Consider the following 26801-nt stretch of genomic DNA (forward strand, 5'->3'; position numbering starts at 1 on the left):
AGTTAGGTTTATTGTCTTAAATTAGCATGTAATCCATACACATGATTCCAGCATTCTTGTATGTGTGTACTTGTGGGTGTGAGTGTGCATCTGTACCTTGTAAGTGTGATTGGATGATGCATGATTTTTACTGTGATTACTGAAACTGCCACTCTTCACAGACACACAAAAGGAGGAAGAGAGGGAGGAGGAGCAAAGAGAAAGAGAAGGATAGAAAAGCGGGAAGAAATAAGACGAGTGAGAGGGAAGGTGGGAGGTGAAATGAGTTAGAGAAAAATAGAAGGCAGCATCACAAACAGGAGCCAGATTGATGGACCAAGCGTTGTCTTCCATGATCTGAAATAGCAGCATAGACACACATACCCCCCCCCCCCCCCCCCCCCCCCCCACCACACACACACACACACACACACACACACACACACACACACACCTGCAGCCATTTCCAACATTACCTAAATTTCCACCTCATCTCCTCTGTCATCTATGTGACACCGGTTGAAACGCAGGTTACAGGATACATCCAAATACTTGTATGCAGCCTCCTTCCTGCCTCGTTTTTTTGACTCACAGCTCTGTGAAATCAAACATGGCTGCAACTAACATTCAAATGGCAATTATTTTCTTGATTAATTGGTTAATTTTTTTGGTCTATAAAATGTCAGAGCCCAAGGTGATGTCTTCAAATTGCTTGTTTTGTGTGACCAACAGTCCAGAACCCAAAGATATTCAGCTGCGACAGTTAGTCAGTTAACTGATCAATCAGTTGCAAGTAAAATTATTTGCAACAATTTTGATAATTAATGAATAATTTCAGTCATCAAAAAAGCCGAACATTTGCTTGTAACAGCCTCTCAAATGTGAGGATTTGTTGCTTTTCTTTGTTGTTTCAGATTTGGTGGTAAATTAAATATTTTTGGGTTTTTGACTACGGACAAAACAAATATTTTGAAGGCTTTAGGCCATGATATAATTTCTTTCTTTTGATAGGCTAAACGATTAATCAAGAAACTAATCGGCAGATTAATGGTTAATGAAAATAATTCTTAGTTGCAGTCCTAATTCAGTTTACTATCTTGGAAGACTAGGAAACCAGTAAATATTCACTTTTTAGAAGCCAGAACTAGAAACATTTTGGCATCAATCTACTAACCGATTAATCGACTCATTGTCTATGTAAACTAAATCTGCATATTAGAAAAAATCCAAAACAGAGCTGAAAGAGATTAAACGTATGGAAAGCATAGTGCAGAGAGAGCAGCAGTGTCCAGTCGGTTAGTAAGCCAGGACCATGCAGCAGGCAACATCACATCCTGCTCTGGAGGAACGGGTGATGACAGCTATCACATTCACACACTATATGTAGCTTTGACTGACCTACATGGCCTCCACCATCTTCTCTGGTCCGACCCACATCGCTCCAGACACACACAGGACACACAAACACACAAAGACACACACAGACATGAGCAGCCCCAGCCATGCAGCGACATGACAATAGCTAATGAAGCGTGGCAGGGAGCTAGCAAGCAAACTAGCCGGCCTGCCCTGCCTGTCTGGCTTCCTGGCCTTCATTATCCCCACCATCCCACCAGCCCCCCTCTTATGTCTGGAAAGAAACAGATGTTTGCCTCTACTTTCTATCCTGCCACCTCTTTTTTCTTTTATTTTGGGCTCCAATCTCCATTTGAGACAGACGGAGAAGGAGACATCCTCATGCATGATATCCTTTCTATCCCTCTGAGGCCTTTAAGTAATGTAGCAATGGTAAATAAAAGCGTCTGTGGGCATGTGTGTTGTCAAAACTAGTCTGAAATTTTCAAGCCTTCCAAACAAGTCTAACCTGACTGCATAGCACAACCTTCTCGCTGTGTCCCTGCAGAATAACACTGGGAATTTCCACCCTGCTCAATGAAATCCTGTGTGGTTAATCAGTAATAGGAATCACTGAGTCAAACTATCTAGTAGCCAGGAACAAGACACCTCACGAGTGGTGTGTCGAGCGCGATCGCCATGGCGATACCCCAAGGAGTGGGTCATGTGATCTGGACCCAGGCACCTGATCTGCCGCGAGTGCCTCGGCAGGGTTGTGGTGAAAAATCTATACAGTGCAGCGTGATACTGTTAATGTGGTGGGATGAAACTGAAATCACTTTTTTTCAGTAATATTCAGTAATATGACTCATATCATTAAAAAATATCTATGTGAAACGACTAAGAGTCTACAGCCATGCTAGCGGCTCTGTGAAGTTGTACTGCGCTAAATGCTAACATTGGCATGCTAACATGCACACAATGACAATGCTAACATGGGGTGGGTAAGTATGTATATAATGTTTACCATGTTAACCATATTAGTTTATCATGTTAGCATGCAAACATTTGCTAATTAGCGCAAAACTCAAAGTACAGACTGAAACTGATGATGGTGATCACCAAAGGGTGACGGAATCAAAATCAGAATTAGAAATACTTTATTGATCTCTGGGGGGAAATTGCACAAGTTACAGGTGCTCCCATTCAAGAGTAGAAAAGTAGCATACATTTAGAAATGAGCAGTATGTACAAATAAAGATTTAAAAAATAAAATATTTACATTTACAATATTTCAGTGAAAAATAAAAATAAAGAATATATACAATAACAATGTATATGTACGTATATAAATACATATACGTACATATATGTATTGCACTGGGAAAAAAGTGACATTCAGAGGGAGGAGTTGAACAGTTTGATGGCCACAGGCAGGAATGATTTCCTGTGGCGCTCTGTTGTTCATTTGGGTGGAATGAGTCTTTCACTGAAGGTGCTCTTGTGCCTGACCAGCACATCATGGAGAGGATGTGAGACATTGTCCAAGATGACCCGTAGCTTGAACAGCATCCTCCTCTCTGACACCACGTTCAGAGTCCAGCTCCACCCCAACAACGTCACTAGCCTTCCGGATCAGTTTGTTGAGTCCGCCACCCTCAGCCTGATGTCCCAGCATACAACAGCATAGAGGATAGCACTGGCCACCACAGACTCATAAAACAGCCTCAGCATAGTCCGGCTGCCTCAGAAAATAGAGACGGCTCTGGCCCTTCTTGTAGAGGACATTAGTGTTCTTCACCCAGTCCAGTTTATTGTCAATGTGAACTCCCAGGTACTTGTAATCCTCTACAATGTCCACACTGACCCCCTGGATGGAAACTATTTGTATGGATGTTTGTACCAATCGATAGTGGTCGAGATGTTTCACTCGAAACCACAAATGTCCACCTCATGGTGGCGCCAGGAGAAAAGTCTGAGGATCACGAAAGTCATGAGGATTCATCCTCTGGGGACCATGAATGTCTGTGAAAAAGTTCATGACAATCCATCAAATAGTTGTTTAGATATTTCAGTCCAAAGTGGTGGACAGACAGAGCCATGTCGCTTGCATTACTTGACAAGTAATGTAACAACACACTTTCCCAGTGTCAACACTGCTGCATTCCACTCTGAGAATATTCTCAGAGTGGAAGGTTTTGGCAAAAGCTTTGAGCAAATTACCACTAAAATTGTGTTATTTAGTATAAAGAAAGTAGGAATTTCGCCATTGGATCCACATGACAAGCAGCAAGAGTGCTTATCATTTTACTGGTTCAGTTTTCTGCTGCTCTAGACTTTGTGTGTTTGTGTCCAGTGATCCCAGTCCCTGCTGACTCGGTGTGTTTACATTTACAGCATTCCAGTCTTTCCTGTGCTGTTCCGGTTATGTCAGATCGCTCACTCTCCTCCCTTTCTATTTTTTCATCTCTTCACTATCTCCTTCTGTTTCTGTCTTCATTCTCTCTTCTTATCTAGCCCTTTTTTAACTTCTATATCTCCCTCTGCCATCTGGTGTTGCTTCTATTTGGAGGGTTTTTGGTTTCTCTGTTTGAACCGGATCTCATGCAAGACTTGTCTTGTAAGTGGTGGTGTGTTCACTGTTGTTGTGAAGTCATTGCAGAAGAGTTATCCAACAAATATTGATACAATCTGCACTGAGACTGAAAATAAGATGAGGAATGCAGAAATTAATTTTAATCTAGTATAAATGTATAAATTGGCACAAACGTTCCTTTAATACACGCATGTCCTATTTGATAACAGAAACAATCTTACTCTGGGTCCATAGTGGCATGGTTTGCATTGCAAGTGTATTGTTAGACACCAAATGTGCACCAACAGGAACCCATTGGTTTTAATAAGCCATTCTAACAATGCTAATAATAGACTGTATTCCCATTATGCAACTTGTTGAAGGAAAAAACTGAGGAAAAACATTCTCCTTTAGTTCCCCTATCTTACTGTGTAATGCCTTTAGCTGCAGTGTGGATAGTTAGCATGCAGCTAGGGCCTTTCTCATTATTTTACAGCTATCTTCCATCAGTGTATTAGTCTTTCTGGAGTCGTCTTTACTGCTACGACACTGTGTAAGTTATACTCAGCAGAAACTGGGAAATGGAGGAAGAGTGAGAGAAGGGGGAGAGAAGGAGGAAAACTTGAGATTTTTGGGGGGGAGGAAAGGAGCAGAGGAACGTGGTACAACGATAGCCCAAGGAGAGAGATGAACCCACAGAGGAATTGAGATAGAGATGATAAAGCCGAAGGAAGAATGCTGGAGAGAGAAAGAGAAAGACCAAGATAGAGACATAGAGAGCAGAGAACAGGAAAGGACAGCAGAAACCTCAGGAGAGAACTGATGGAGACGGCTGGGGAGCCTCAGATAGACGAAGATAAAAAGCAGAGGGTGGAAGGAAAGAAGAGGAGAGGAGAGAAAGTGAGGGAAGATGGAGGGAGAAGATAGATGGCTCTCTGCAGACTTGCGCAGTGTGTTGGGTAATGCTAGGTCACCGGGGGACTAATCTCTACTGATGCTGCAGCGTTGAAGCAGTGGAATGATAATGGCCTGTTTGTGTTTGTTTGTGCGGCTTTGTGTATGCATGTGTGTGAAAAAGATAATATGTTTGCATTTGAAGGTACCACTTTTTGTCTCCTTTTGTCCCCACAGTCACACACAAACAATGCACACATACGCAAACACATAAACATGTAAGTGTTTGCACACATGACCCCTCATCAACACCTTATGCCCTGTAGGACTGAGTCACTCGTCTGCTGCATAACTGAGAACAATATTCATCTGTTGTGTCTGAGAACACTGTTCAACTGTTGTGTCTCTTCTTCCTGCAGCGTAGTTATGGGTGCATTTTCTTTTTCTTTTTTGTTGGTCCACATCAGCCTTGAGTGGGTTCTTGAGCTCTGGACTCTTGACACACTTCCAAATTGTCAACATGCCAACTCGGCACGCTCAGCTCACACCTAGGCCTCTAGTTTCGCATCAGTAACGCCGCAGCAAGTGTGTGTTTTCCCATTGCCGCTGGCATACAATGCCAGGCTGGGTGTGGCGATCTTGATGTGGGCGTGTAACTTCTGAATACTCTCCGTTATCTGGACAATCTAGATAGGACGGATAGGCACAGTCCCTATGTTATTATACCAATACTCTAATACTAGAGAAAAATATGACTATATGACTAATTAAGACTAAGATAAATGTAGACACAAGGTAAAAACAATATTAGAGCTGAAACTATGTGTTCATTCAACAATTAGCTGATCGACAGAAAATGATTCGGCAATGTTGGTAAGGCATTGTACTTTACAAAAATGCCAAAAACGGACTGGTTCAAGCTTCAAATGTGAATATTTCCTGGTTTTCTCAGCCATCTATCAGCTCGGTTCAGTTTGCACAGAACGTAAAGTCTAAATAAACTCTGCCGTACTGTGTGTTGAAGTCTCTGTGGGGATATTATAGAAATATTATACATGCCCTAAAATAACTAAGTAAGTGAACAAGTGCTCCATTTTTCCCGGCACTTGTTGATATCATTCACCAACTACTGCTTTAATTATATTTTTCATGCAGGCCTACTGAATACTATAACAAATATCTAGCTGCCTTTGTGAAATATATTAGGCATAATCAATAAGGGAATAACAGAATTGGAATTGGTTAATTAAGCCACGTAATAGAATGAGATGGCGTAGGAGACACGTTTCTTTATACATTAAGATTAAGTTAAAAAAAAGTTGATGTGTTTCTCCTCAGAAAGTTTTAGGTAACATATTTTTATCCAAAAGCTGATGGACTTGAGTAGTGAGCTGAAATTTTACATATTAAACTCTGACAATGTTTATAATATCAGTAACCGTGCTGGCCGGTACAGGGATAACCCCTGCAGGTCATTATTTTTAATTAACTCTGGCTTAACACACAACACTGCTGGTCTTTCCGGCAGCGTCCGACACCACCTTGAAACTAGAAGCCCCAGTTCAACTCTGTCCTAACAGCAATATGTAAAGCCTTGACTCCAGACACACTGGTATGGTAATGAGCTGACATTCAAATCATATTATAAAGTATTTTTGGGAACAGCGTCTGGAAGCTTAATTGTCATTGGATGTCTTTCAGAGTGTATTTTAGGTAACATGCTTGTCTTAATGGTCATGCAGATGGAGCGGTGATGTGTTGTGGGTGTTGCATTTCTGATCTGTATGTGAGATATTGTGTATGTGTGTTTGTTCTCTTTTGTGTATGGGCATAAGATAGATAGGCCTACGTTATAGTATGTGTGTGCATTAGTGCCTATATGCTTACACACTACAAACTCGAGCGGGCATTGAGAAGGATCCTTCGCAGGTGGGTGTCACAGTCCCATGTGACTTCTGCTGGAATTCAAGGCTGGGTTCGTCTTGTCCCTCCACTGCTGTATATCCGTGAGTCTACAGCGGAGGCCAGGAGCTACTGTTGTCCGTCCGTTCCTCTTTCTTACCCTATGGAGTTAAGCTCGTGTCCGGACACTAAGAAGAAATGGAGTCTGGCTTTGTGTGTGCTCCGCCTGCGCCACAGGGCCCTCCGAAACAGGTAGACAGGGAAGGAATAAGAAAGAATGAGAGACAAAGTATCCAAGGGGTGCTGGATTGACAAGACTAATAGGCAAGGTTCGAGACGGGGTGTGAGTTCTTGTTTTCAACTGGTGAAGCTACGTTTCGAGACTATGGTGTGTGTTTTGTCTTAACATTTTATTTAATGAGGTAGCCCTCGTTTCCTCCTCTGCAAGACTCATGTAGAGGAGCAAAGAATGAGCGGGAGAAGGTGGCAAAGGGGGACTGGATTGACAGGACTAATAGGCTAAATAATTATTTTAGAATAAACACTGGCCAAGCTCCAGGGCTGTGGTAATTTTGTTTTAGAGTTATTGTTTCTTACCAGGAAGAAACAGGATTTTGCCTCTCAGGCTACCCTTCCTTATTGGTGGAGGTTGTTGGGGTGTATGCAGCCTGAAAGGATTACCTGCAAACACTCTTAAAGGCTGGATAATTAGCCTGCGTAACAGCGTTTTTCAGTTAAAAAGAAAAAAAAGAATTGATTAGTCAACTGGCATAACATGAATCGCAACTATTGCCTGATTTCAGCTTCCCAAATGTGAGGATTTGCTCCTTTTCTCTGTTTTATATCATCATTGGACTGTAGGTCGGACAAAACAAGACATTTGAAGATGTCATACTGAACGCGTTGAGAATGTTTTCACAGATTCATTGCTAATGAAAATCATCGTTAGCTGTAGCCCTTTAAGTATTTTTTGTTATCTGGTCAAAACAGCAAAATGTGATGAGAGCGTTGTCCATATTTCAAAGGTGCAAGATTTGTCTCCGTCTTGATCCGTTTATAACTCAGTCTTTGTTTTTTTGTACCAAATTAATGTATGAAGCAACAACAATAGGAAAGCTGCCTATCGAGTGTATTGTGAGGGTGCTTTTCACATAAAATAGTTTTGGAGCATCAAAGGATTTGCTCTGGGAGTTTCGTTTCTGAGTGAGAGAAACATTGTTTGAAAAAGATAACCAGTTCTACCACTCTTATGTTAATGTTTTTCAAGCATTGAAAGCTTTTCTTGTTTTACTTTTTGTGTTGCTGTTGACACATGTGACCAAGGCTACTTACTTTTGAGTAGACCTCATAATTGCATCGCGGTTTAAACCGATTAAGGAAACAACACACAGTCTTGGGTGTGCCATACCAGAGAAGGTGTAATGATCGCAGCTATTTCTAAGACATCCTTCTTTGTTTTGATGTGAATCTCAGCAACACCTGTATCTCTGAAACACATCAAAACAGCAATTCAAATGAAACAACCTTTTGTCCTTGTGAATACATTTTGCAGGGAATAAGAAATAAGAGGACTTTAATCCAGTGGACACCTCTGCAATCTGTCATTTCTGTGGAAATGACAGTGATTATGGACAACATGAATGTGGTTCTGGACACATACATGGAACAATGTCTGTCCACATTAAAGCATGAAAACAAGCTCTGTATTTGTGCTCTTCCTTTGATTGACAGGTCTATGTTATATCTTATTGTAGTTCTGAGGCACAGTTATATACATATATAGATCTCATTAATGGTTAATATTCTCTTTGATTGGCAGTGATTAATTGAAATGATTTAGAGCCAGCTTTAGAAAACTAATAACGTTGTGTTACTTTTCAGAAGGATTATTGTTACCTAGCTTGAGATGGGGGCCTTTGCTATCAATGAAGCCCCTTGGGAGCGGTGAGCAGGCTGCTGCAGCAGTGCAAATAATTAACAGTTTCAAACTAGCAATAACATGATTCCTCTGTGTTGCTTGTAATGACTGTGGGCAGATTAAAAAATCTTTTCTGAAAAAAAAAAAGGTATACATTTCTCTTATGAAATTTCCTCCGCAACAAGGTATTTGCAGGGTTTTAATTACTGCAGGCCGTTTGTGGAGCTTAGTCGATAAACAGATATGTAATGACCCATCATCATGGAAATAGAAGACTTTAGGTGCCTCATTGTAAATCTGAAAGAAAAGTGAAGCTCCATTTTCACCATTTTCCCGAGCAAGTGTTGCAGTATTTGACCTATGTCTATGTTAACTTAATCTGTATTTTTTCTTAATCTGGCATTGATTTTGATTAAAAACAACAAGATAACATGAAATGCACAGGTGTAATTAATAACATTAACGATAGCTTCATTTGAGTGTCTCAGTAATGCCAGGACACCAGTCTGTGCTTTCCTGTAATGACGTCAAAATGTCTACTGTTAAAGAGGCCTGTAGGTTTTCCTTGTATTTACCGATGATTTGTCTCATTTCTCATTTCATTTGAACATGTCTTAGTTTCTTGCTTTCAAACTTCTGAAATTGAAACTACAGTACCAAGCAACTATAATGTAAAAGCAATATAAGTGGAGAAATTACCTTTCAGATTCACATGTTCTCTTTAGCACTATTTCAACATCCTAAATGTCATTCTTCCTCTTTCATCTACTAAAATCTACATCAAGATTGTTGTTTGGAAATGATGATGATGAATTTATTGATCACTTTTCTTAATACATCGGGGTGTGGTACTTTCTCCCTTACGTTTGTGTATTTGTAAATTGTTTGTCATATAAATTACTGTATGACCAGTTCAAAATTCAGGACTGATTTGGGTGAATATATGGTTGGTTATCATTAGCTGTTGTGTTTATTCTCAGTTTAATTATATAGGATTCCCAAAAATGATTTATTGAAAATTGCAGTTATGTTGGAGTTACATAATGCCACATATTCAGTTTATTTTCCTCACTTCCTGCTGAGAAAGTCCTGATCTGCTCCGTGTAGAGCAACACAGGTGCTGGACATGCTTATACCACATGGTGAATAAGAAAGGAGAGTTGATAGGAGCATCACAGGCTTTCACTGTACTCGTATGTCTGTGTGTGTTTATGTGTGCCTACAGCATGTTTGAAATAGCATTTTACATGCATGCACATGGCTGCTCGTGATGCTCTCACTTGCTGTAACTGAGTGTGGGCGGATGTAACCTTCACAATACCAGGCTTTGTGGCCGGCTGACGTCATTGGAATGTATAAATACAGAATGCAGTGAATGAGTGCACTATATAGAGAGGAGTGCAGAGTGTAAAGTGCACTGCACAATGAAAGATACAGCAGATACCCATCAGCTGTGTGTGTAAGAAATGTTTCTATACTGAGCAGGATAAACCATGAACCCCAGACTAATGGCTTTTTCTACAACAGAGCACAGAAAACACACATGACGCACACAAAAACACATGACTATGAACATGATTTTCTTGGTGTGCATGTATGTTTTTGTGTGTTTGGGGATGTGGATCTTGTGTTTCCGAGAGAGAAATGTGCTTGTCCTACTGGGTCTGCAGCCATTTCACTTGACTTCCACAGCCTCAAGGCATTGTGTGTGTGTGTCTGTCTGTCTGTGTCTGTGCACATATGCCAACCCACCAGCCATGTAGAGCAGCTAACCCTGTTTTCCAATGCAAATTTTATTCCAAGTCAACTAGTTTTATCACAAGTGTTTTCCATGCTTCAAGTTTATTTTAGTGAACCAACATCCCTATATTTGTGGGAATTGTATAGACTTAGCTCATTAGCCTTTGTTGCCTGTCACTTTTAAGTGTGTTTGCATTTGTGCCTCCGTGTATACTTGTGTGCTATGCTTCGTATATCTACTGTAGAGTTCAGTCAATGCAGCATAGCGTGTGGTCTTGTATCCATCGGCAGCCTGTGGGGAATTTGAGCAACATTCGATTCAGCCTCTATAGATTGGTGTGGCCTGAACCCTGCGGCACAAAGCAGAGCATTTATGTTTTTCTGTGTCTATTAATTAGTAGCTACAGTAGTTAGCTTAAACATGGAGAGCTGCACAAAACACTGCAGCCCCATTATATTGGTTGTAACCAAATTATGGCTTACATTTCAGATTTTAGCCATTTAGCTGATGCTTTTATCCACGGTGACGTACAGTATGTGAGGTGGTAGCAGTTCATTGTCATTTGTGTAACGACATCTCAGCAGGACTTATTACTGAAACACATATTTATTGCTGTACAATGCATTGATTCATTTAGTTTCATTGTATATATTTTGTATTTTCTCACAGCTGGCTGGAGTGCCTTGGTTATGAAGCTACTTTATTGATCCCTTTGAAGGAAATTCAATTGTAACAGCAGCTCAGGGAACAAGAGGTAGATGAAAACAGGAAATCCAAATCTCAACATGAAGAATAACTAGAAAGTAGAAATTAAAAGAATACTTCACCTGCATGAAAAATAAATCAAGTTTTGTGCAACTGCAGCTGCCAAAGTGCGAAATAATGAATGAATAAGATGTACTATTAGCTGATCTAATAATACTAATACTTTTCTATTGATTGTGCTCTGAGGAACTAGTGAGATTCCACCATCTCTACTGCCTTCTCCTTGATGGTAGCATGTAGAATCATTGAGAAAATCGACCTCTAGCTCCTCAGTCTTGCTAGAGTTGCAAGTTAATCTTATGACACTGTTTTTAATGAATCTTTCTGTAAGACCTCTGTACCGCTTCTCGTTGTTGGTGATAGAGGACTCATCAGAGGACACTTGGAGGTAGCAACAGATCCGTAACACATTCACAGTGCACAACATACCTGCATTGTTGAGAGCTTCTCGCCAAGCTTGACAGGCTGGATGGTGTTGAAAGCACTGGAGAGGTCAAAGGGCGGAAGCCTCCACTTGCACCCCGTGCAGCAGAAGATAATGGTGTCCTCCACACCATCAGTGCCCAACTGCAGAATATACAGATGTTACTTACCAGAGGCTCCATGTTTTACAGAATCAGTCTCTTCATGCTTTGTGAGGTCAGTGTTACTGGTCTGTATAACCAGTGGTGGAAAGTAGCTCTAGTACAATTTTGAGGTATTTGTACCTTACCTATACTTTATACTTCTACTCAACCTCATTTCAGTTTGAAATATTGTACTTTTTAATTCACTACATTCATTTAACTGCTGTAGTTACTGGTTAATTTGATTTCACATACAAGACACATGATCAGCTTTTTAAATATGGTGCATTGTTATAGATTAAAGGCCCCTCGTACCTTCACTTGTGTTTTGCTGATGTTGCTGATTAGATCTACTTAGGTTAGAGTTGTGTGCGGAGTCAGTTGGGGCTGAAGACTACAAGTTTGAAAATGAAAACAATCAAGAAAAAAATATGTTAGCTCTGGTTCTGCTGCATTGATTTCGATTTTTTTTTAACTGTCCATTGTTACTGAACATTGTGAATACATGAGTGAAATGCTAAATCGATGGAGTACTCTTTAAAATGCCCCGGGTCTGTTGTTGTCTGGCTTGCCTTGTTGTCTTGTTGAGATTGTTATCAAGTATTGCAGCAGCCAGTTTTCACATTCATAGTGTGTACTATATGGGAATCTTGCACTGCACCTTATGATAATATGTTGAATTAATGGCTGGTGGTATGAAACAGCATCCTGCAGAACCATAACGTGCAGCTAGAGGTTATGTGGGGGCAGTGCAGCCAGTGACGGCAGGCTGCATCCTGAAAATAGCGGTGAGATCTCAGTTCTCTGCACAGACAGATACTCTGGAGGAGAGGAGAGAATGAGTCAGCTGTCCTGCCGACACAGGCCAAGATGCAGAGACGGAGAGAATGAAAGATTAACGATGAATCAATCAGAGATAGAGACGCCACCGTTGGAATGGTTAAGCAGAGCTGAAGGACACCCGCGGTCTGAAACCCACGCCTTAACATTGAGAGTGGAGGATGATGCTCTTGTTGCTAAGGAATACCTGTTACCTTGGTGATAACGAGACATGTTTAAGGATGAGTCATCAAGTTTGAACTGGAGAGCGGTCAACTGTTCAATACGGCTTCTTAGTGGTCGGAGATGTGTTAGCAACGCTCTGTGACTTTCTTTGTCATTAACAGCAGGATACATCACTGATGTCGAGTCTCAGGAGGCATGCGGATGAAATTATTAGATCCAATTAATCAAAAGGCAGCAGAGAAAGTAGAAAACTACAATTAATGTTTTTCTTGCTTGCATGTGACAATGAGTTCGAGATGCATTTCAATGACTGTTAGAATATGGGAATATTTTTGTAATTATGTATTGCACAAAGGTTAAAAATTCAACTCATTGTTTTTAAAAAGTCCCTATATTAACTCATTCACATGTCTTTTCACAGATACTGTTTTCAAGAAAAAAATTTATCTTTTACTTTCTGTTTTTTTTCAGGCTTGGTAGATATGTGTCATTAAATGGGGCAAACACAGTGAGACCCAGATTCCTCACAAGCGAACAGGAATAAACAAGCAATTGTGAAATTCTTTTAACTGGTTCAGTTGCTGACTTGTTGTGGATGGAGGACTCGCCTCACAAGCAGCAAAAACAAGCCAAAATACTGCAACAGAAATGTATGTATTGACTAGAATACTTAAAAGAAAAAGAAAACGACTAAAATACAAAAGGTGTGCAGGCATTTGAGATAACTTCAGTAGTAGAGATTGATAATATTCTGTCTTCACCAACATCTTCATTTCAAAAGAATCATATCCAGTGAAACATCTTGACACAGATACAAGATAGCTTCCTTTGAAACAACACTGGGAACTGTCTCTATCTGCAGATCCCTGGACCTCAAACCTATTAATGCATTTAAAGACCCAGTTTCATGGTGATGGAATTTAAAGATGAAGAATAGCATATAAACTATGTTTCATGTTCATAACTTGTAAAAGCTGTTGCCAAAGCCTGAAATAGCTTATTCTTATTCTGTGCCGTAGACCTCCATAGTTGTTAAAAAACTATTAAAAGACATCAGTGAGCCACATGTTTACACCAGGTGACATGTTTCTTCATTACAGTGAACATGGGCACTGTGGTTTATTTTGAGTTGACTCCACATACACCATCGGGCTGTTGTAAATACTCACTAGAGAATCAAATCATGGCTGAAAATAGTCCCTAACAAAAACACAATTTACTCTACGCTGTTTTAGCAAATTATTTAGCCTGCAGCTGTTGAATGAAAGTATACAGTATATTCATGACCCATTTTTAAAGTTTTACGTGTTCAGTAGGGACAAAATAGGCTTGGGGGTGAGGCCAGGGAAGTCAGAAAAGTTTTATGTATGAATAAACACATTGTTTTTGATCTTTCCTTGAGATTTGTTGACGTGAACAAAAATTTGCCAGCCTTTAAACCTGGAAATACTGATTATTGATTTGTACAGTTGTTGGTATGTTGGTTAGGCTCAACGATGCTGGATTTTTTCTGGTTAGGAGTTTAAAAAAATACATCGCCCTATTGTAATTTTAACATTAACATCTAGCATAAACATACAGTCTTGATACGGAAACCCTTAGAGTTAGATTTGTTTTTTCATAGATCTGCAATAAGCTAATATTGCCCGATATGTCACGATGCTGTTATGTGATGATGCTTTCCATCAACCAGAGCTCAATATCCAGAACTGAGGAATCTCAAGACAGTTAATAGTCATGATGACAGTGTATTTTTGTAATTGTGGACACCGAGCTGTATTTATACCAAAATTAATGTTTGTTTTGAGGGAAATCTAGGAGTTGATATTTTCAGTGCTGCTCTGTCAAGTCAGCAACAAAGCTGTTCAGACATGATGTGTGGTATGACGAGGAATTTACTGGTTGGAAAAACTGCTTTGCGATTGGTGAAGAATCCAGTCGACAGTGGCGTCTCAGTTTCCATCTCCTCCCTGTAGATTTTGTCAAATGAATTAATTTCACACCTGTTCGATATTCTCCACATTCCTCAGCACAACTTGGCATTTCCACTGCAGTCATGATGAGCTTCTGCAGATTGCATGACAGGACTGGTCATGTGTGAATAATGGAACCTGGGCATTGCTCTCCTGGACAAAACAACACCTTTTAAGTAGGCTTAGTGCAACTCAAAGTTTGAACTAATCATGTCGTACTGTACATGAGCAATTGTATGTGGGAATAAAAATAGTTTAATAGTTCTTTTATGTGCTAATTTGCTAATTGTGTGCTAAAAATACATCATGCCGGATCCAGAAAAGCATGCTGGGCTGTTGAAAATCTAACACTGGGGATACACAGATGCCATCGTGGGGCGTGAGAGTTGAGAGGCTAAGACTGAAAACGGGCAGTGTGCATGTTCAGAGCTGTTTACTATCACACTTACACTTGGGTTTGAGTGTAAGAAGCAGCCTGGGCATGTCCGCACACATAACACGAAGTTGAAGGATGAAGGACTCTGCAGTTATTTACTTCCACAGTTATAGGTTGAGAGACTCCTGTCTCAACCTGTGCTCTACACTCGCATGTACTGTACTGGAACAGCGCTACCAGTTTCAAAATAGTGTTTTATCAGCATAGTTTGTGCATGAAAATATGCATTTAATGTCCTATTTTAAACATGCTTAATTGCAGGAGTGGACAATGCTTTTATAAGCTCAAGGACACAAACTCAGCCCCTTTTTATATGAACATAAAAATACTTCTATTGTACATGTGGGACATTCCCGATGGTTCATATTTGCTTCTCCCACACTGGCCCGAGGGAAGGTGATTACACACATGCACAAACACAAGCTCGACCATTACAGTGTTTATGCCATTCTGATAATCAGCACAGCTCTTCCATTAAAACCACCTTAAGTTAGTGCCGGGTTTGTTTTGTCCTGCCAGGGGCTAAACAACTGACTGGTATAACAGCACTGAGGAAAATGACAGTGACCATCTGTTCGTTGCAGTTGTAAACCTTTATTGTACTGTGGCACTCACACACAACAATTAAAAGCACCAGGCTCAGAAATGCAAAGATTTTGCCTGATATTGTATAGCTTGTACCTATTATTTTGGTCTTTATTTTTCAAAAATAAGAGCCATTTTAATTTTGCAAAAGGTTATGCAAAGATCGTATTTATTATTATTTTTAAAAGTGCCATTTACAGTACATTCTATAAGACAAGTAATGACTTTCTGACTGTTGTATATTTCTTTTGTTCTTTCTGATCCACTTGTGCCTCAACTCTTTTAGTTAATTCGTTGGTTTTAATTTCCATGTCAGGCCAAACATTTGGATCCCACATGGGATTTCAAGACGCTGCTATTTTTTAAACATAAAGAATATATAACGTATATCTTCCGGTAACATATACAAAAGGAAAAGAAAAAAACATCAGTCAGCATCAGTTCTATAGCTCTCTGTAAGTAATTGGAAAATGTCAGTGTTTCATGTGTGAAAAGCCACTCGATTCTTTTGAATCATCCATATTTACTAAATAAATTTGAGTTTTAATCTTACTGACCAAAGTATTGCTCAGAAGTGCAGAAGTTTAGTTTTTAACTTAAAACATAAAAACTGGATCAAAATCAGTGTAAACCAGAAATAAAACTGTAAAAAAAAAACAACAACAACGATGAGGACTAAAATTATGGTAGGTACTGTACATTGGCGAGGTAGAAGTGCACCCTTTAGTTGAGGAGCAAATTGATGCTCCTAGTGTGCAAATTAGTGCCAATAAGTGGAGGAAATTGATTACTACACCTCTAAAACAGAGGAGGGAGCTAATCACAGCTGATTAGTTAGCATGAAACCCTGCAGCCTATTGAACCTCAGTGGCACATTTTAGAATCACTAGTTTAAAATACAGATTGTGGTGGTATAGTTGTACAGATTATGGCATTAACCTGATCTAAAATAAATCACATTTTTGTAGAGGGTTTTAAATTTAACAAGGACACAGTGATTGAGATGCAGCTGTGAAGCGTAGCACAGTTCAGCAGTACAGCACAGGTCTAACAGGATGTCAGTATGATTTTGGCAGCCATTAACAGCCTCTTGGGGGGCAGATTGGCATGGCACAGTGCCCGCGTGAATGAATGAATGAGTGAGAGAATGAATGAACACAGTATTGGCAATACAACCTATATTAGTGAGGTACTCTCTGGATCCATGCAGTTATTTGCATCTTAAAAAAGGATGTAACGTCTCACTTTTTATACAAACAAAAGCAGGGAAAAAAACAGATCACCACCAACATAAAAAATATTTCTAATTACACAAACGCCACACTGTGTGTTTGAAGGTAATGACCTTAGTACACCGCTGTGTTTTGGTGTTCAAAGACGAGCGTGTTGTCAGCCTCCTGTTTGTTACTGCTTGTGTTTTCCACTTGCTCAGCAGGAATGCTTTCTCCACCTCCACCTGTTTTTCAGTTTAATTTAAGGTGGAATGATGTACAGTATGTCTCGGTGTGTATCGATCTATGTTGATGAAAAACACACTCCCACATGTGGTCTGTGTTTTAGACTGATAAAGGTTTTGTGGGTCAAATGTATAGAGATTCAAAATGAGGCAAATCTTGCTTTAGCGCTCTTTTTGGAGTTTTCCTCCCTGACTGTGTCCATTCTTTTATTTTTTTTCACTCTCTTCTGCCTCTGTCTTTCTTTGATTGTGTCTCTGTTTTGCTCTGACTGGTTTTTCTGCTTGTCAGCCCAAAGTACTCTCTTTCTGCCTTCACGCCTCTGTATCTGTCTGTCTCTGCTTGTGTTTGTCTGCCTGTCTCTCTCTCTGTATGCTGTATTTGTCTCTTGGTCTCCTTCTTTCTGTTCGCTGAACTTTTTATTCTTATGTACGTCTCTTACCTGTCTCTCTTTATCATTCTTTCTCTCTTGTTTTTGTCTGCATATTTTTTCTGTCTGCTGTTTTCCCAGCTTGTTTCTGTCCTTCTGTCTGTCTACCTCTTTCTGTTGATGTCTGTCTCTTGGGTTTGGGCTTCTCTATATATCTGACCTCCTATTGCTTTCTCTTTCTTTCTTCCTGCGCGCCTCTCTGATTAGTCATGTGTACCTTTTTCTTTCTGTTGATGTCTGTTCACCCACTCGATTCGCCTCTGTTCTGTCGCCGTCCTTCCTCTGCCTGTCTGTCTTTCAGGCTGCTGCGTCTTTGCTGTCTTAATGTTTTTGCTGCTCGGCTCAGGTCCAGAAAGTTACGTGGGGCTAAGTGTTCGTACAGCCAATGGCAAGATGAGCTGTATGAAAGCACTGAGCTAATAGACGTGATGTATGACTCTGTACGTGACTGCTTTGGTAAAGAAGCAGCTTCCTACTGCAAGGACACAGCCCCCTGCTGCGTGTGTGTGTGTGTGTGTGTGTGTGTCAGCTGTAAAATTTCAGCAATGAATCCTCATTGCCAAGATATCTTCTGTCCTTCACTTCTGCATTGGAAGAACCATTGTTGTTGTGTGTGTGTGTGTGTGTGTGTGTGTGTGTGTGTGTGCGCCACCACGTTAACGCTTTGTGTCCTGGATTCCCCCCCATCTGCAGTTGCCATGGCAACGCACCAAGAGGCTCCATCATGTGTCTGCGCCTGTGACCGCAATTTTATAACAGCTCACAAGCGCCGGCTTTGTGTGTTTACATGTTGATATTTTTTTCCGTCTTAATTTAGCATTTTGATCATGCTGCCGGTGCTGTGAGGTGACGCCGAATAAGAAGCGTTTGTCGAGCTCTCCCAGGCTCAGCTCTTGATTCAGTCTTACAGAGACATCATTGAAACAGCGAGTTGAAGATTTGATTGAGTCATGATAAGAAAATGTTAGATTGATTGAGAATGTGAGCTATACTCTCACCTCAGAGCACATCATGTTGTTTTATAGAAGTTCATATATTGTGACAGAAACACAATGAAATGTCCCTCAATCAAAGTAAATCTATTCTCCAATCACAATAAATGTGGAGATAAATATGTTGGGTATTGTAGATACAGCATAAATAGAGTTTAGTGTTCATTACTCTAAAGCAGGGGTTCCCAACTTTTTTTGCTTGTTACCCTTTGAAACAAATGTCTACAGCTTGCATATGTTGAGGATAAGGTCAACCAAAGACCTGCTTTATTTGAATCATTCTGTAAGAGGTAAAATTATCCAGTAGTTCACAAGCAAAAAAACATAGAATAGAGTAACGTCTGAAACTATAAAGGTAATTTTGCACTGCGTAAATGTCTTTTCTGACCTTGAGTGGCCCTGACCCTGAGGCTGGGAACCACTGCTCTAAAGGACCCATGAATAGTAATGAACAGTGGGCTAATTAGACCAAAATAGATTACATGCATGACATTTAGGACCACCAGGAAGTATTAACGTAACAAATATGAAAAGCACCATAGTTTGCAATGTCCTGACACAAGTAGCACAGTGGCAGGTTGCCGTAGAGGTTTGGTGGGATCAGCCCCGAAACAGAAACGTTACAGGCATGCTCCCAAAATTTTCCACAAATAGCCATGTGTGCCATGGCAGTAACCTAAAGCAAAACGCTGAACCCCCTGCCTGATCAATCATTGTAAGTCTCCCTGGATAAGAATGCCAGCTAAATGCTCAAACAGCAGTCAGGCCTGGAGAAAGAGGAAGCCTGTGCTCTGCAGCCTATTTTATGTCTTCCCTCTCATGGGCTCAGTTCCATTTTAGACAAGTAAAAGGAAGCAGCACAAGCTAATCAAAGCTAACGTTGTCTGATCAATTCTAATCTATCTATCTATCTGTTATTATATTCTATTATTTATTGTTATGTCAATGATCGTGTTAAACATTACAAGAAAACCTGCTTGAGTAAAACCTCCTATTGTTATTATTGTTATAATACATAATACAAAATCTTTCTGGGATTGAAAAAAGTTGTTTTTTTCTGTCAGATTTTGGATGTTATCCATTTTTCTGCTGATTCATGTCTGAGGAGATGGGTGGGGTATCTATCAGTTGAACCTGACTGTCTCTGAGCTCCAAGCAATATCAGCCCATCAACCAATCCCAGTTATGTTTTGGACTGGGCGATAATTCAGTATCAATGTTTATGGTCACTCATATTTAATTGCATTATAACACATTTCTCATATTGGTGATATATTGGCTGATAATCCTCATCTCTGTTGAACACAAGCTGAATCTAAATCTTTAAATGAAATCTGTCAAAGCATTAGATCATAAATTCTTGAGAATATATAAATCTTTTTAGTTAAAAATAGTTAAAAACACAACATAACAATTAAAATCTGTGTGACAGCTGACATTTGTTTTGTTTTTATTGGCTGATGTTCTTCAATGTTAGAATATACATTAATCATGAGATAATGCTGTGGTAATTATCACATTAATTTTTGTTTGCATCAACTAAAAGATATTTATTTATAGATATTTCTCAAATAAATATCAGTTAGCTGGGTTTTATTGGTGTGCAGCAAGCTCCTTCTTTATTTTTGATTAGTTGTTTGATCAGAACTGAACTGTATTATATTGTTGTGCAGAGGCCTTCTGATGGTTTTATTGTATTGGAATCAAAATTGGTCCCTGATGTTGTGATGTTGTCCTTCCTCTTGGACTTTCTGTTGATTAGATATGAGTTTCTGTAGTTGCCACCTCATTCTTTATTTGTTCAGCAACACTGACTATTGATGGTCATGCCAACTGTAGTCCTTCTTTTATTTATTCCACACATAGACCTACAATACGTCACTTCCTGTGCAATAAAGACACAATGTGTCCAGAACAGCGAATGTAAAAGCTTCCTCGAACTTCGTACTGGATGAATCACTGTTGAATGATGCCAGTCAGCAACAAGTTATTATTTTGATATTACTCACCTGCACTTAAAGCTCAGTCTACAGTTGCACTTGCTATGAGTCATAGCTAGAAATACTGAAACTGTGATGGTAAAATGTTCAGACTGGCAGGTGGATTTACAGTAAAAAGTTAGCTGGGAAGTTATTTAACTTTTCTCCCACTGTTGTGTGTTACAGGCCTGAGACCCAGCAGAAAGCCCCGGTGAGTGCCCCTCCTCCCCCGCCGCCCCCTCCGCCTCCCCCTGAGCCGGCAGGGCCCCCGGAGCCGGAGGAGGAGATCCTGGGCTCCGACGATGAGGAGCAGGAGGACCCCGCAGACTACTGCAAAGGTCAGAACATCAGAGAAACAGACAGACCCACACACTGAAGTCATCTGTCCCAGCCCATTACTTCCACTCTCTACATCTGTCGTAGCTCAACAATGGCCGCCCTGTCTCACACTGTCTCTTCTCCCTGCATCTGTCTGTAATTCTTTTCCTCTTTTCTCCCTCCGTCCTGATGGGGTTTGCAGCAAGTGTCGTTCTACCCATCAGTGTGACACACGTGATAGTTGTGACATCAGCGTTTCAAGGTTGTTTGGTTGTTGCCAGAAAGGAGCGGCAGTCTAGTTTCCTGCAGTGGCTCAGGATGCTAAAGGCTGTGCTGTCTGCTAAGAGGTTCATTTTTATTAAAAATGCTACGCCTATTCTGTAAACACTGAACATTATACTTAGCAGTCTCACTTACATCATGCAGTATCTGTAGGAAAAAGTAGTGCAGTGTGTTTTACATTTTATTTAGCTGATATTATTCTAAATATACCATTAATCACATGCTCTAATATATCATAAAGAATCATTGTTTTCATATGGCTTGTATCATGTTTTTTTATAGGACAAGAGAAAAGATCACATCTCTGTTGTGTATTTTGGCTTTCTGTTAAAATCAAGTGATTCTCCTCAAAAAGTATTTCATGTATTAGCTCTTTTATTTATTTCTGAACATTTTAAGACATTTAAAAACCCTATAATACATGTTGTGGAGAAGTGCATATATGGTATATTATCATTATTATTATTATGAGCAGTAGTAGTATTTGTAGTGTTCTGTGTACATATTTTGGGCCCTCCCATCCTTCTTATATGTCTGTGCTGTTTTACTTAGAATTACACAGTTTACCAAGTTAATGTTCAATAAAATACACCTACAACAAATGTAACCCTGGCAAGCGAGACTTCGCTCTCTGCCAGCTGGTAGTGTCACTGCAACAAGAACAAAGAGGTTTTTGATGTCTCATTTCGGTAAACATATCAGCTCCAGGTTGAAGCATTAAAAACAATTACATTACAAACTAATTATTTTAACCTCTTATCAAACGCCCTCTTTTTGTACACGAGCCCAGAAATGACATACACAAAATGAAATTGTTCTTGGACCCTGTTGATTACAATTATGATCCTGGTCTCTTCTGAAAGGTACCTTTTTGGAGTTTACTACCATAATGTCAAAGTTACTCTAAGTGGTATTGAACCAAATTTACTGATGCATTTAAATAGTTAAAATGTTTAGTTGTTTTGTTCCCTATTTTTTATGTCACTGTTCTGTTTTGTGTGCACTCCTGTTACAAGAAAAAGCAACTGTTGTTGCAGTGATATTCATATTTTAAGATGGTTCACAACGATAGAATCATGAGGCTTTATGCTTACGAAGAGTGTTTCAATTGTTCAATTTTAAGTTGAGGTGTAATGGATGCCTGATCGATTAAGAAAAGTAGGGCCTTATCAATCAATATCAATATACTATATTGATGTTTCTGACACTCCAAGACAGATGTTCAAAACTGTCAGCATGTAAAACACACGAACAGTTTAATATGTAGTTAATTTTTATCTGTGATAGGGGTTTAAATTCCTGCTACAAAAGCGTAGTGCTGTAATATTTATATTTATTAAACACAAGTCATATTTGCTCAATGCTAAATAAAGCACAATGTTCACTAGGGCTGCAACTAACGATCATTTTCATTATCCATTAATTTGACGATTATCTTATTGATTATTTGTTTGCCTCTTAAATGAAAAAAAGTGAAAAATGCCTGTCATAATTTCTCAAACTCCAAGGTGACATCTTTTCTTTTTGTCTGACAAACAGTCCAAAACTAGACAATATTCAGTTTACTATCATAGAAGACTACGACTAAGCAATCAATGTCTCTCAAATGATCAGGTCTAAAATGGAGCATTTAAGGAGGTTTTTCAGCATCTCTTTATCGTAGCTTCAGTAGATGCTACCTGCCACTAGAAATGTTTGTGCTATACTTTCCTCCTGCTTCTCCTTTTTTATTACTCGACAACACTTCTCCCCCTGTCTCATTTCTGTCTGTTTGACCTCCCTCCCTCTCTGCTGCTCTCCCTCCACTTCTTACTCACTAATGGATTTCGTGTCATTGCCTGGTTATCACAAACAGTCGCCTGTAACCTTCATCTTCCCCCTCTCTCTCTCTCTCTCTCTCTCTCTCTCTCTCTCTCTCTCTCTCTCTCTCTCTCTCTCTGCCGTTATCTCTCTCAGGAGGGTACCATCCGGTGAAGATCGGGGATTTGTTCAACGGGAGGTACCATGTGATCAGGAAGTTGGGGTGGGGCCACTTCTCCACCGTATGGCTATGCTGGGACATACAGTGAGTCACACACACAGACAGTTTAGTACAGTATAGGCTTTTCATTTGCTCTCATGCATATAGACTCACAAGACACACACACACACACACACACACACACACACACACACACACACACACTCACCACAAACACGTCAAGATCCAGAAACAGCCCTTAACACACCCTGTCACACACACACACACACACACACACACACACACACACACACACACACACACACACACAGACACACAGAAAGGCTCTTCTTGCAGTCCTTGACTTCACCTTGCTCTCTCTCTCACACACACACATCACATAAACCACACACACCACACGTGCACCTGTTGACACAATGTGGCACGTCACCACGACAACGGTTGGCTGGCACCAGAGCCATCCATTTGCACTATGATGTTGTTTCTGTGTTCACGTGGCAACCGGGGTGGGATGGATGACAGTATCACCAAGCCAGTGTCACCTTTCACTGACTCACGCACACAAACTCATTTACTCGTGTCGCTGGTCTTAATTACACTAATGGTGGCCATAAACTAGTGAGTTAGAGTTGGGTGACTTTACGCATGCTGTTCAGTTCGACATAATCACAAAGATGTCGAAGATGTCAGTGGCCATTGGTTATATTCAGAGTTCAATATTAAGAGTTGTGTTGTCTTCTCTCCTACCTCCTAACATGCATAAGTTACACATGAATTCATATTAGAGTAATACTTACTAGTTATTACTTTCTTTCTCTTCTTTACTCTTCTCTCTCTTGCTTCTTGCTTCTTTTATTTATTTCCGACCTTTCACGGTTTTCATTTTGATACATCCTCCCTTCCTTTAGCATTTAATTTCTGTCAATCTATAATCGGTATTTTTATAATAACAATGTGTAATGTTCTCATCTTCGACATGGACACATTAATAATTAGCAATACGGGCTTTAACAACCAACCATTGGTGTGTGTGTCAGTATGAAATTAAACGATTGCATCAGTGTTTGTGTGTGTGTCATTGCAGAGTGAAGAACTTTGTGGCGATGAAGGTGGTGAAGAGCGCCCAGCATTACACAGAGACGGCCCTGGATGAGATCAAACTGTTGCGATGCGTGAGAATCTGATTAGTTTGACATTTAAGTGTTTGGGAATCTTCTTCTTTTTATCTTCCATTGTTCATGTTTTTGTGTGTTCCTTTCCTTTGTTTCTGTTTCTTTCCTTTCTTTATTCCTTCCTCTTATCATCTCTCTCGCTTCCATCTTTTTCCGTCCTTCCCCCTCTCTCCCTTTCTCTTCCCCAACATCACTTTCCTCTTGTAACTCTTTCTTTCCTACTTCCTCACATCCCCTTTTCACACCTTTCATCTCCCCGACTCTGTTTCTCTGTTAACAAGAAACACTAAAGATACACTGGTCATTTATCTTGCATGGTGGGTGCAGAGGACAGTCATTTTAGAATCAATTTTTCAGCATCTTTATCTCCCACATCCATCTCACTTGTCCTCTTCCTTTCTTGCTCCCTCTTCCTCATTCCCGCTCTTCTCCTCTTTTTCCTCTACCTTTCTCATTCTCTTTCAGTACTCCCATTCCCTCTTTCTTCCTTTTCCATCAGTCTTTCTTGTCCTTCCCTGTTTTCCTGTCCTTTTCCCTTCAATATTCTTTGTTTCTATCCTTTCTCTATCCTACCATTGTCTGTCCTTCATCTTCTGTTCCTTCCTCCTGTCATGTTTGCTTCATCTCATTGTCCTCTTGTCCTCCAGGTGAGAGAGAGTGACCCCAGCGACCCAAACAAGGACATGGTGGTTCAGCTGATAGATGACTTCAAGATCTCTGGAGTCAACGGCATACGTATCCTGATCAGAAGTGTGTGTGTGTGTGTGTGTGTGTGTGTGTGTGTGTGTGTGTGTGTGTGTGTGTGTGTGTGTGTGAGTGAGTGACAGAGATATGATAATGTGAGTCCTTGACTCTCTATCCCAGATGTGTGTATGGTGTTTGAGGTGCTAGGTCACCACCTGCTGAAGTGGATTATTAAATCCAACTACCAAGGTCTGCCGCTGCCATGTGTCAAGAGCATTATCAGACAGGTAAGGACACACACACACACAGACACACACACACAAACCAAATCTATTTATAGAAGTTACAATATCTCAGACATTGCTGCCTGTATTTCCACAAAATTAGGATAAATTATGCACTGCAATCCAGCATTTGTAAAATTACAGGGATCTCCCTGAGTTGCGGTGTATTTCAAGTCAAACAAGGTGACATGTTTATTAGAAATTTGTCCTGAAAGGAGGTTTAACTTTATTTGAGGGTGATATTTCCCATTTGTATGTTTAAACCACATTTATCCATGAAGGGGTTTTGCTTTTTCAGTGACACACTACATTGAGAAAAATGTCACCCATGTCATGTCAAACAACATTTTTACAAATAAATGCAAATATTTCCAACATGGAGTTCATAAATCTAATAACATTTTAATGTGAAATGCTTCATGTGCATATTAGTTATCTCCAATCCACAAATGCATGTTGTGTTTAAGTGCTGGTGGAAAACTCAGACGTCCGGCTTTTCATTGTATTCATGTAGAATTCTCAAGTGGGAGAGGTGTTTTACATACAGTAGTTTAGACATGTCATATAGTACAGTGTATATTGGTTCTACTGTTCTCTTCAGTGTTCCTCTCCTGACCACTGTCTGAACAAAGACATGCTTATCGACTGCCTCTTTCTTAATATTACATCTCAGGAAGCAATCTCAGAAGTCATTTGACATTACTATAGTTAAATTGATCTTTTCGACAACACTTATTTTGAAGAAAGTTACAAAAAACCAAACCAGCAACACCTACATCATTGGCAGTATTCTTCTTATTCTGTGAAGCAGTATTACTTCATTGCTTTACCAGCCTCCGATAATTAAAGTAGGTTTGCGTATCAAGAAACATGCATGTGTATTCTAGTTCTGAGATTAACAGTATTTCTATCTATAATTCCTCAAGGGGGTAGGAGGTTAAGAAAACATAATTTATTCAGTGTCTATGTCCAAATACTGCTTGCAAAGAACAGACTGAAAAAGACTGACTGAGAAGAAAGAGGAAAAAAAGTGGATGAAGAAATATAAAATATAAAGAGCAAGAGACAGACTCAGACAGCAAAATTCAAACCGAATACTTAGGCCTACTAATACAGGGCATGCTATTGTGCACTTCACGCTTCACACTTTATTACCACTGCCATCCTAAGACGCAGGACTTTCAGGCATTTTCCCCTCAGCCACCTGATGAGCATGTGAAGTTGTTGAGCCGTTTCAGCTGCTGCCAGCCTCCTGCCTCTCGAAAGCCAAGGCTGAAGATGAGTAGAAATTAAATGAGGTTGTTCCTCGCTTCAATCTCGAAGCCTCTGGACAGAAACAAATGAGAGAAACAGTAAAACAAAAACATCAACAGCCTCTCCTCTCTGCCTTCAGAGAATGACAAGCATTTGAAGAACGGCTAACTTGGCTCTGAGAGAGAGACTGAATGAAAGGGAGAGAGATAGAGAAGGAGAACTGAACAGGGGAAAATGTCTGCATTTTTTTGAGTGTTTACACTCCTAAAACAAGAAGTGTGAGCATGTTTTTCAGTA

At 40.0% G+C, this 26801-nt stretch overlaps 1 protein-coding gene across 1 annotated transcript in view; it reads left to right on the top strand.

Moving 5' to 3' along the window:
- srpk2 (SRSF protein kinase 2) overlaps positions 1-26801 on the top strand; it is a 65748-nt gene that overhangs the window by 22566 nt on the left and 16381 nt on the right. The window contains exons 3-7 of the mRNA XM_070906742.1: positions 20716-20867; positions 23086-23194; positions 24195-24282; positions 24930-25017; positions 25147-25253. Of these exons, the coding sequence (XP_070762843.1) occupies positions 20716-20867; positions 23086-23194; positions 24195-24282; positions 24930-25017; positions 25147-25253 (544 nt within the window). The remainder of the gene's footprint in view (positions 1-20715; positions 20868-23085; positions 23195-24194; positions 24283-24929; positions 25018-25146; positions 25254-26801) is intronic.

Source organism: Enoplosus armatus, chromosome 6 (assembly GCF_043641665.1).
Source record: "Enoplosus armatus isolate fEnoArm2 chromosome 6, fEnoArm2.hap1, whole genome shotgun sequence".
NCBI classification, from domain to species: Eukaryota; Metazoa; Chordata; class Actinopteri; order Centrarchiformes; family Enoplosidae; genus Enoplosus; species Enoplosus armatus.